The following is a 12,312-nucleotide window of genomic DNA, read 5'->3' on the forward strand; positions in this document are numbered from 1 at the left end:
TGACTCACCAAGAGGGTGCCGCTGGTGGTGCCGGCGCTGCGTCCTCGGTGCTACTGACGGCGGAGGCTGCGGCACACACACCCAGGCGCGCGCAGCTTGACCTCTCTTCGCGCTGGCTGGCTGCTTTTGCCATTCGCTCGCCCTCCTCATCTTCCCGTACATCCCCTCGCTGCGGCCCTCGCGGGGTCCCGGGGACCCTGAGAGACCCACGGGTTGCCCCTCGGGGACGCGTCGCGATCGTCTAGAGGTGCGATCGATCGGATGGCGCCTTCGACTAGGCCGCGCGCTACTGCTGCTTGGATGCGTGCCAAAAAGCAGCTTCGATCCCGGACCGATACACTCACCCAAATGTGCATCAATCATCGCTCTCGCGAGAGAAAGATCCGCTGAAAAAAAATCGCAATGATTTATACTCACGCGTCTCTTCGTCTGATGTGTCCGAGACGAGGTTCCATTCTAAAAGGAAAGGATGATTTCGAGCTCAGCTTTTTATTTCGTTTGTTCATCTCTGCTGACGAATATTTCTTAATGGAATGCGTGTGTTGCTTTTTGTGCGTAAAAATGAAGATGATACAGCGAGCGCCGTTGCAATCATACTCTGAAAGTCGTTTCTTTCATAGCATTTGGCAATCTCCTCCTCGAAGTATATGTTTATTATTATTCACATTATGCCGTATGGCTGCAGACGTGAATATTGTGAAACATCTCGCTGATGAATTCCTTCACAAAGAAGTCTGAAATCTGCAGAAGCCCCCTTACGATTGTTGAAAACACACTCTTTAAAAGAATGCAAAATTGTCTTCAAGATACTCTTCATGCCGAGTGAGTCCTCAAGTGATATGTAAATTAAAATTTATCTTAAAACTTCACAAATTCAGTCAGAATACAAAAAAAGAAGAAGAAAAAGCTTTTCTTACGACCAGGAAAATGAATAACTTAAACAAAGGATACGGAAAATTGAGTTCAATCGACTTTTTTGCGCCCAAAAGAATTAAATAAGTTTGAAGCATGCAGTTTTAAGCCCCCACTCTGTGGATGAAACAAAGGCGTAGGTGGTTGGAGGGTGGAAATTTTCATTGCCAAAATAGAGTCTAAGTTTCCCTCTCTTACAACCCCCCCCCCCTTTTGAAGCCTAATATTTGGAAATTTAAAATTTGAGTTGAGCCTGATTTTTCCTACAATGTTGATTCATTACATACAATATTAGATGACTGGAAACAATTCAACCACGGCGGTTTAAGTTAATAATATTGATGAAAATAACATTAAAGCCTAACGTTCTAGAAAAAAATTACCTGATCTGATGTTTTCAAAATTCAAATAAATTTTTAAATCAAATTTTTTTCATATGTTTTTCATATGTTAAAAGAAGAAGAAAAAGCTTTTCTTACGACCAGGAAAATGAATAACTTAAACAAAGGATACGGAAAATTGAGTTCAATCGACTTTTTTGCGCCCAAAAGAATTAAATAAGTTTGAAGCATGCAGTTTTAAGCCCCCACTCTGTGGATGAAACAAAGGCGTAGGTGGTTGGAGGGTGGAAATTTTCATTGCCAAAATAGAGTCATTGTATATATCAGCTTCTAACTTAAAAGAATAATCGAATAAATGTTTCAGGGAGACTCGTAAATTTCTATTTGAGGAAAGAATTGAAACGAAAAATCATACAAAATTTTTTTTACTTCAAATTAATGAAGGAAAAAAATAATGAAAAATTATGAAAAAGGAAGATAAAATAGCTCATGCAGAAATTGACTTGCTGAATTAGCAAAAAAGCTGCAGCACTCCACTGTCTCAATACTGCTGGATTACGAAGAACAAAAAAGGCGCGAAGTCTCTCGCATCCTCTTCTGCAGCTATAGCCATCCATCAACGCGTGCTTTCCGTTGGCAATCAGCGCTTTGGGCGATGAAACGGCGGGCGGTGGGTGGGTTTTAAGGGTGCCGGCAGAGCGTGTTTTTTGCCCGCGACCACCACAAAAGCAGCAGATGATACAGAGTGGGCAAAGAAGAACACGTCAGGCGGTCGACGGCCCCTCGGGTGAATTTCGGCAACAACATAATGCACCCGGGCGGGCGGTGCGTTTCAATTTCCTGGCCTGTCTGTCGCCGGCCCATTCATTGGCCAAACGTGCGCGTGTGATAAATATATTCGCACCTCCACACCACAGCGGCATTATTACGCAGAAAACGTCGCTATTTGCAGCAAATAGCGCCGCCCGAATATTAAAACTGCCGGCTCGGAGCGGCCGGGGAATGCAAATTACGCGCTGCTCGCGGCGGCGCCTCCACTCACGCCGTAATTTCCGTAATTGAGCCGTCGCCCGAGAAAACACCTGCATGCAAATTGCTTTATAAATGACTCCGAAATCTAATCAGCGGTTTCGCAAATTGTGCTCCATCACTGTCGGAGACACCTTGCGCGCCTCCACCACTTTTTATTATTCCAAATCTCGTCGGCTACGCGGAATTGCCGCCCTCGCGAGTAAAAAAATTCATACCGTGGCAGAGAGAGAGCGAGACGAATCACGCAGATGCTTTTTCATTTCGCCCTTTCTCTCTTTGTGCGGCACTCACCATTTTTTACCTCCATGTCATAATTTATCGGCGAAATTGAGGACAAAAAGTTTTATGCGTGTGTGATTAATGGCGCTCGCAAAAATTCGCTTTGTTTCATTTCTTAAATTTTTGTAGGCAATTAATATACATTAAATAAGTCATCTCTTTTCCTAAAATTCAAAGCTTTAACACATATATTCTTTAAAAATGTAATCTACTTACAAAATAAAGTCTTTAAAGGCTTTAAGGAAAGTGTTCTTTTATCCAATATAGCAAAGATTTCTTTGATATTTATAATTATTAATGTTTATATCCTTAAAAAATTGAAGATTAGGACAAATTTAAATTAATTAACATTTATTGATAATGTGTGGAAAATAAAAAAGGAACTTCTTAAAGTTCTTAAATCACATATAAAATCTGCGAAATATTGACGAACTAACAAAAGATTGATTACAAAATTTCATTTCAAATTGTTACATAGTACATACATATGGCTGTTTTGTGTGTCTTATAATTGTTGCTTAAATTTATGAAAAGTTTAATTTGCAATGAACAAGATAAATAAAATTTACTTCACAAATCATAATAAAGAATTCAAATTATTTAAAAATTATCCATCACACATTTATGTTATAACTTAAAACTTCCACTATTTTCAACCTAAATTAAATTAGTAAATTTAATGATCATGTATTTAATTTTCGTTTTTGGTTTATACAGGTTTTATCCTAATGAATTTACTGAACACTTAAACTTCAAAAACAAAGCGCAGGTATGTCGTTTAAACTTTAACCCGTTCCATTCAAAATTCATAAATCGCAAAGCGTCCGCCCGCCCGGCTAGAAATTAATAACGCTTTTGGCTAATTAGCGCAGCATCCGCCGCCGCCCGCTTTTGGCTCGATAATGAATAATTGATATAAACGAGCGCTTATACGTGTGTGCACCGAAAATGCATCTCTTAGGCGGCACGTCGCGGCCGGATTAAAATTTAATAAACGCCAATCTCCGAAGCTGGCTTCGAGCCGCAGGATTTCGCGAACGTGAGCGCGAAACAAGCCGGGCCTTTGTTATGCACACCAAAGTCTCTCCTGACGCTCTAATAATCTCTCAGCTAGTCAAAACTGGAGCGAATGCCGGCGGAATTTCGCAAGAGCCAATTTTGCATTCTGCCCTTGTGCCAGAGCAAAAGTTTTCCTCTCGCCGACAGACGAAGAAGATAAACTTTAGGATTGATTTTGAAATGAGAATGGAAAAAATGTGCTTTTTCAGCGAACTGGGCAAACATTGATTTTTTTTTAAGAAAAAATCATCAGTGGTCTTTCATCTGGCAAATACATTTTCATATTCCCCTCTCTTGTTGACAAAAGAAGAAGGTTTTTATATTTTCCTTTCGCGCCACAACGGTTTAATGCTGCTCGAATTGGGGGTGCGGAAATAATGTTGCCGGTGTTTGCAGAGCAAGAGTGCTCCTCCCCGCCGGGCCAGAAAATTCGCCGAGTTTTTTGGAGGAAGCTTTGATTTCTGTTGTTTTTCCTGTCAATAAAACCAGCAGATGGGATTCCGGCAGCAAAACGACGCCTGCAGAAGCCTCACTATGAGAATATATGTTCCTTTTCCATGCAGCGAGACTCACGTTTCACCCCCCAAAAAATAGCCCATTCGCCATTCGATATTAAAGGGGTGTTCACTCTCTGCCCAAGACTTGCTTGGGTTCCACTTTGCACGGCCGTTTTCTCTCTTTATTGCTCGGCAAAACAGATCAATAGTGTAGTATCGTCTTCCAAGCTTCTTGCATTTCAGTGAAGTCTCAAGTTGCTCGTTGGGGTTTAAACACTTGACCTTCGGTTATTGGATTATTTACTCCTTTTCCGCGTGTTTTCATGCTGAACGTGAATTAAAAAAAAATAATAATATTTTTCGTTTCCACTTGACTTAAATTATTAAAAACTAATTACAATATTCACATTTAACCATTTTTTTCATCATTTAAAACGTTCCTTCAGAACCTGAAAATGAGAAGAATGCATAAGAAACCACAAATCATTTTTTCTTTGTCTGCTAAACTTTTTATTATTAATTAATCATTATTAAAAATTGTATAAATGTAAAATAAATTAACGCAATTAAAAAAACATTGATTTAAATTTAATAATATTTTCTATTTTTTAATGTTATAATAATAGTTTTAAAAATATTAATTAAGATTAAATAGCTAGAAATATACTCATTTCTTATTTGTTTTAATTTTCTATTGCTAAAAAATTAAATACTTTTTTAACATTTAAAATTTATATATACTGACCAATTTTTCTTTGTCATTTATGTTTGCTTATTTTCACAACAGCTCCTAAGACTCTAAATTCTAACACTCTGAAGTATATCATTTGGTTTAAAATCCAAAAATATTTAATATTATTACTTAACTAATTTTTAAACCGCAGTGGCAATTCATCTTGCTCTTAATTAAATGAAAGCCTTACCTGCTAAGCCTCGTCCGCGACTAATGACTCCTTTGTTTAAACAATACGCAATACGGCCTTCCTTTAAATTGCATGTCGGGTCCTCGAAATAATTTCACCACAGTAGGATCCCCACGGAGTACAAGAAAAGCAAATTACCTCCATTCTCTCTTTATCTCCTTACACCGCTTCCCAGAGTGCAAAAGTGCATTCGAAATTAGGCCTCTGGCGTCGGCTGCTAAGGGGCGCCATCAAATTCGGGGATAATTTGAGGAGGCCCATAAAGCGGCGGGATCCCTCGACGGAAAACGACGACGACCTGGTGCTTTTTATTATTGCGAATGTTTCTTATTCGCGCAGCAACGCCGGCGGCTGAAATCGCGCGAGTGGCTTTGATGCAAAACTTGCCGACGCGGCACAAAGCCTGCCTCCATTTTACAGCCTCGGGCGGCTTTACGACTATGGCGAAACTTTAATCCGTGTGAGTGCCTCATGCAAATCAAATAAACACATCGCAAGAAAAACAACAAGACTAACAAAGCAAGAAGAGCGAAGCAGGTTTCCCGCGCAAATATTGTACTTGCACACCTGCATTTCCTAAGGTAGAATCCGCCTCGGGGGTGCGCATGGCTGCAAAACAATCCGCTTCTGCCAGACAATGCTTTCGAGTGCGGTTGGAATTATTTTCATTTCATATGCGCAAGGATTTGCGCAAAAAAATTCTGTCCTTCTCGCTGACATGGATGAACAAACATTGATTACTTTCCAGGGAATATAAAAAAAGCGGCAGCCAGATTTCTGTTCTTCTTTTTTTATGTATATATGTTATTTTTGTACATCCAGAATTTCTCATAAAAATCGTCCGACATCACTCTAAGCTATACACATTTTTGCGGTGCGAGAGAAGTATGCGTAAATCCATTGAGTTGTGTGTGCCCTCTCATATTTCTCCCAGGCTGGGAGACAAGGAAAGAAAGCAGCGAGAGAAGAGAAGAAAAGAAGGAAAGCATATTTCGCTGTTTTTGACTCCCTCGTGTGCAAGTAAGAAACGAAATAAAAACAGAGAGAAAGACCGTTGGAGAGAGATGTGGAGGGTGAGATAAGCAGAGAGGAAGGATGGTGGTCGTTGACAAAAAGCAAGCGGGCGGGCCACCTCGATTTCCACCGCACACAGAGACAGAGAAGAGAGAGAAAGGGAAAATATTGTCCATCATCTTGCGTTTAGCGTTTGCGTTTAGGTGTTTGTTTTTAGCTGAGCATGCCGACATGCGGGTTAGGAACAAGCCTTTGTTTAGTTTCGTTACTTTTATTACAAAAGAGAGACAATCAAAGATATGTGACACGCTAAATTTCATCGTCATATAATACAATACTGTATAGTTTTATAACAAGAGGAATATAACAAGTTCGAGAGTGAGCAAGAATAAATCTGTCGTGTTGTATGTATATATCATTTTTTTAAGTACATCTTTTTTCCTCCTACGAGTTTGGCTTCGTCGTCCATGCAAATCTGCAAATTGGCCTCTTCTTCTTCTTTCTCAACTTCGTCCAAAAGAAAAACAACAAACTGCGCGTGTCTGTCCTTGTATCTTCTGAAAGTGTGAAAACAAAATGCGACGCTTTTCGAGTTGCCTCGTCGTCGGTTGGTCCTCTATAGGCCAGTGGCGATGTGCGGCTTGGCTGTGGTCGACGCGATCTCCGAGAGGCGCACGTCGATCGGAATTCGGTCATCGTACAAGGTGGGTGCCTGCAGGATGATGCCCGCCGTGCCCACCAACACGGCCAGTGTGAAAATCCACAGGAACAACCGGTCCAGCACCATCGCCACATACTTCCAGTCCTCTTTCACCTGCAAAAATCAAGCACACAAATTTTAATGCTTAATTTCAATACATAATGACAATCGTTTTGTAAATAATTGGATCAAACAAAATATAATTACTCAGCAAGAACCGTAATGTGTGTCAAATATTGTTACAGTTGTAATATTTAATAATTTACAAGCTAATTATCAATATTTTTTACTTGTCATTAACTTAATTTTCAAGTTTTGTATTAAATTTACTATGCTAAAATATTTAACTTATTTTGAAAAGATATATAAATTTTGTAAATTTTATCAAAAGTTTTGCGTACAACTTGTAAAATATTCAGGTTAAATATTTCAGTCGCTTCAAATAGACTCATTCCATTTTTACATTAAATTATATTAAATTAATATATATGTAATTTTTTTAAGCTTTTAAATTAACGTTAAGACTTTTGATAAATGAATTTTTCTGCATTATAAGTTTATTGTAAAATTAATAAAAATAATCAGAAACTCCGGGAAAATTACAAAGGTATTGATAAAGATTGTCTCTTCTCTGTTGAAATCATATTTTGAGAGTGCTGTGTGCAATTAAATTTGTTACTGAATAAATTTGAATCTAAATTAAAAGTCAATTAGGGCGATTTTAATTCATATTATAATGAATAATTCTGAAATCTATAATAGAAGTAAATAATATCTTGTAGATGTTACTCTTCCCCTTCTAAACTACCCTTGTTTCTACCAGCGGAGAAATATAGCAATTCAATGACACGGTTGAAAAGTCATTGAGATCATAATTCCTCTCGAGCGCGAACATAAATGCCTCTCCCTATTGCGAGCCATCAAAAAGTATAGGTCTCAAAATAATGAAAAAAAAAAGGATGCGATATAAAGTAGCCGTAGCAACGTCAACAACACAAAAACAACGGCTCCATTGAGACCTCTCACGATGCTTTTTAAGGAGCGATGGCGAGTGCAGAAAAACGCCGATAACCTGTTTATGTGTTCTTATGGTCCGATAAAAATAGCACAGCATCAATTTAGTTGTCACTTTCCTCTTTCATTGTGTGGCGCGCAAAATGTGATACAGCCGCTGCCAAATTCACCGTGAACCCGTAGATTATTCAGTGGCGAAAATTTAAAGGGGAAATAAAACACGCTTCTTGCGACAAATCCGCTTACTCGCACGTTTTTTGTGATTTACGAGTTTGCTTTGTTCGCAAAATGTGCAAACAGACCGAGCGCGACGGAAGGTGCGATCGATGCGAAGAAGATCGAGTGGAACGATGTGGGGGTATGCAATGCGCACCACAACCGTGCCGAGCAGGTTGCATACTCCGATAAACAGGTATCTTTGGGGAGAGGGACGAAACGCCGGCATCCGACAAATGGCCACAATGGATTGCTATATGGAACGGAAAATACACACACGTCGTGAGATAGATATGCCAAATTCCTCTGAATGGATATTGAATTTTATTTACTCCCTGTTCTCTCCAGAGAGTTTGAATTTCTGCCAAATCCTGTTATTCAATTTACTTGCTGAGCAAGAAAAATTGACACATCATATTTTTCTACTAAATTAAACTAAATTAGACATCATTAAATTATAATGCAAGATTAAAATTTAGTAAATTATATACAATTTTATGATACAAATCGATAAAAATTAAAAAAAATATATATTAATTTAATAATTCAACTGACAAAAAATTAAAAAAGGGAGGATAATTACCAAGCACTTAAAAATGGAATATCTAAATTTGATCGCACTTTGATTTGTATAACAAATCTCCAAATCCAGCCCCTTCCCAAAATTGAATGTCTTGATTTTTGTTAGCTAAAATGAATCGTTGCAGTTGGAAATCGCATTTATCCTGAAGCTAAGGAGGATTTTGTCAAAAGGCGAGTGGCAATAAATCTCCTGCTCACTCACTACCAGCCGTGCAGGCAATGAGAGATTTATGCAACCTGTATCGCTCTCTGCTCTGCTGACAAGAATTCTCCGTGAGTGCGCACGTGTACATAATGTATAGCAAATGGTACATGCATAGGCGTCGGTGGCCCACACGATAAATGGGGATTTATGAGCCTAGGGCACGTAAGTAAGTCAGTCGGCTGTTGAGAGCTGCCGAGTTTATTTGCACACGGGTTGCAACTGAAAAGTAAAATACGGCGCTCTTTATAATTAAAAAAAAATAATAAAATTAATCAAAAGTATGATTAAATAACTAAAAACCTAAAATTGTTGTCGACCATAGACATACAAATTCTAGTTTGGTTATTTGAAAATACAATTGATATAGTTTTGCTCTTTTCTCAAGCGTATGTATTTTTTTTTTTTTAATTTGAACCATAGAACTTATTACTATATTTACGTACGGTAATACTACTGTTCAAACTCTAATGTATATTAAAGAGTTTTGTTGTTATTTCATGCATTTTAATTTTCAAAAATTTAGTTTATGTTCTATACTCGTACTCGTAATATAATTTTTTAGCACTTTCTTTGTGTACACACCTTAAAAATTAATATTATTTTTAATTTACTCAGTTACAAGAAGTTGAAATAATTTTTAACTTTTAAACTAAAACGATGTGAATGAACTTTGTAATAAGCAACCCTCGCGCTCACTGGCTTAATGAATGGACCCGGTTTCAATTCCTCCGCCTAATCTCCATAAAAATGCAATTACTGCGGCGCGAAATTGGATCACGGGCGCACACTTCAAAGCAAGATGAGCTGTCAACTAACTAAATTTGAGCAGCCACCCCAGCAGCCGAGGGGAGAACCAACTTTGGCAGCAATTTCGCAGCTCGGCAATAGACGGTGTCGCCTCAAGATATGACTTTCTTAGGCGACGAGGTATTATTCAATATTCCTAGGAGAACCCAATTTTACGCTGATTTCCCGGGCAAAATAAAGCAGCGACACGCTTATGAATACAGCGCGTGTGTGCTTTATGGTGCGGCGGGTCTTGGTTTTGGGGACGAAAGACGGAAGAAAGTGCGTAGTCAGCAACCAGCGTCTCCATCCGACCCGAAATATCCCTCCCGCGGACAAATTATACGAGCTCAGCGTGGCATATATTGGGCCTTAAACTCCGCAGGCTTATTAGGTTGCGACGGATTGCTCGCAAATCTCTACAAGAAGGGAGGAGGAAAAACGGTGGACAGATGATAACACAATTGATAACTCGTGGGGCGAATCGCTTTATTTTCGAAGGGGAGCTCCACGGCACACTTGTTTCGGATCAAATTTATAACTTTTTATATCGGAGAAGAAAAATCCTCAAGTTGCTCATCTAATCACTAGCATTGTATTAAGACATCATGTGATCAAAACTCTTTAGAACTGAGAACAAAATTACTCAAAAGAAGAATATTACCAGGAACAAAAAGGTGTGTCTGTATATTTTTGTAGATAGTTTAATTATGTAATTAATTTAAAGCTTTCTAAAAAATCAAATCGATAAAACAACAAATAATTTGTTTCTCCATATCGCATTACAAAATAAACAATTGATGTTGAAGGAATTGAAAGACTGATAATTATTTTTAAACTAAAATTGTGAAAATAAAATATATTCCAAACGCTGACCGTTGATATGAGCGTTTAAATTCTTAGTATAATTTTTTTTTATTAAAGTAAAAAAATTTCTTTTTGTGTGTGTAATTCTTAAAATCTTCTAATTTAGATAAAAAGATGTGATGCATAAAATCAAATTTAGTACAAACAAACTTTTATAAAACCAATGGATCATTTTGCTCATGATGTGCAGTCATTTCACATGACACGACGGAAGCGTCTCTTTGATAGCGGACCATCAATAACCACAGCGGTAGGGAACAACCGGCGCACCCTTTCCTTCTCTTTCTCGCGATATTTTATCCATCCGAGCGCTTATCTTGGGCACGGAAGGGAAGGAAGAACGGGCGCAATCAAATCGCTCTCTCGCTTGTGGCGAGCAGCAGGAGAGAAAGCCAAGCAGGACGACCTCCTTTCCATTCGGGCAAAAAATGTGGAATCATTTTGCATGTGGCCGCGCGCGCGGCCAAATTTTGTTTTGATCCTATTCCTCGCAACTCCCCTACCCTGCACCGGCGAGAAATTTACGATCGCTTGAATCGGCGGTTGCAGCAGAGGAAGTCGTTGAAGCTGCCAACGTGCAAAGCAAAAAGCATCGGGCTGCAGATTTTAAGCTGCGTTGGCTACATACCTTAAGGGAGGAGCACTGCATTGTGTGTGTGTGCATTAGGAAGGTAATGGCGCGGAAGTTATGCAGATTATGCATGCAGAAGAATGTAGACGCGCGTGCTCATTTGATATTAAAATTAGATATTAATAGGACGCTCTTTCTTCGCTGCTTTCAAAAAACTCCCCTCTTTTCTTGAGAGTTTTCCTGCTCCGACCTAATTTAAGTTTTTCGTCATTTTGCTAGTGTCACTTTTGTAATTAAAATTCGCAGCTCAATTAAGGCCGCATTATTAACAACGGTCGTTAAAATCCACAACCCGGAAAATTTGGAGCAGCTTAAATGCGAATATTATTAATATGAGGAGAGAGCGAAAAACAAAAAGCGGAAGAACACATGCGGCCAGATTAGCAGCGGAAAATGCAAATTTCTGCGCCGCGCCTAATCCAATTATCTCGGCACATTCTCGGAAAGTTTGGCCGAAAGGGGGACAGCCAGCGAGCTTTGGCGGCAGGGAAGGGGTAATTGCAAGAGAGGCATTAGTCAAATTTGCTGGACATGCACTGCCTGATTTTGCTTTTAACTCCACCAGGCGCCAACCGTGTTCATTAAACTTGTCCTGGCTGGTTTAGCACCAGTTATGATAGTAATTGGGTCGTTCACCTTCATTTCGGGTGCAACTTGGTCAATTTAATTTACCCACTTTAATCCAAGGATCTTAGTTATGTAATATAATCTACAGACGCAAAGCTTTTTTGTAAAGTTTTGAATTTTTCTTAAATTCTTGTCTAAATTGAAAGAAAAATTCATGCCTCTTTATTATAAAGTTTAAAAAGAGTTTTCCAATACGGCCTTCTTTTTAATTTTACTGTTTTAAACGCGCAGAAGCTGATGAAGAACAGCAAGAACCGTAATAAGTGAATTATTAATCGTCTTTACAAAATCTCTCACAAAATCTCTGCAGGGCACAGGGCAAGAAAAAGTTTTGTTTTTCTTTGGCTGCTTTTCTTCTTCACCCAGTAACTCTTTTGCACAAGAAGCCTAAATACTCGTGTTATTTCTGCGCCCTCCGTGCCTTTCCCCGAAGTGTCAAAGTGCTTCCCGAAAAAAGTTCTGGTGAGAAGCCAGGCCAAAGTCGCAGGCAGACACGCAGCGTGCGACATACGAGGCACATACGCGGTACGTGAGCCTCTCACTGACACGCTTGCGAGGAAAAACGCCTGCGCCGAGCAAGTAAGATGATTAAGGAGACAGCTTTGTTTTGGCGCGATTCATCACGAG

At 39.1% G+C, this 12,312-nt stretch overlaps 2 protein-coding genes across 10 annotated transcripts in view; both read right to left on the bottom strand.

Moving 5' to 3' along the window:
* LOC132203223 (acetylcholine receptor subunit alpha-like) overlaps positions 1-430 on the bottom strand; it is a 51,266-nt gene extending 50,836 nt beyond the window's left edge. The window contains exon 1 of one of the 5 annotated variants that reach the window (XM_059630841.1): positions 9-430. In XM_059630841.1, the coding sequence (XP_059486824.1) occupies positions 9-363 (355 nt within the window). In that variant the 5' untranslated portion in view covers positions 364-430. The remainder of the gene's footprint in view (positions 1-8) is intronic. The other 4 variants (XM_059630844.1, XM_059630840.1, XM_059630842.1 and 1 more) reach the window with 4 other exon arrangements.
* A 5,438-nt stretch (positions 431-5,868) lies between these two features.
* LOC132203397 (acetylcholine receptor subunit alpha-like) overlaps positions 5,869-12,312 on the bottom strand; it is a 36,370-nt gene continuing 29,926 nt past the window's right edge. For 4 of the 5 annotated variants that reach the window (XM_059631170.1, XM_059631167.1, XM_059631168.1 and 1 more), the window contains one exon: positions 5,870-6,871. In XM_059631170.1, coding sequence (XP_059487153.1) covers positions 6,674-6,871 — 198 coding nt within the window. In that variant the 3' untranslated portion in view covers positions 5,870-6,673. Of the gene's footprint in view, positions 6,872-12,312 lie in introns of all 5 variants that reach the window. The other variant, XM_059631172.1, reaches the window with a different exon arrangement.

The sequence above is a fragment of the Neocloeon triangulifer genome, unplaced genomic scaffold (assembly GCF_031216515.1).
Source record: "Neocloeon triangulifer isolate White Clay Creek 2 clone unplaced genomic scaffold, ASM3121651v1 ptg000017l, whole genome shotgun sequence".
NCBI classification, from domain to species: Eukaryota; Metazoa; Arthropoda; class Insecta; order Ephemeroptera; family Baetidae; genus Neocloeon; species Neocloeon triangulifer.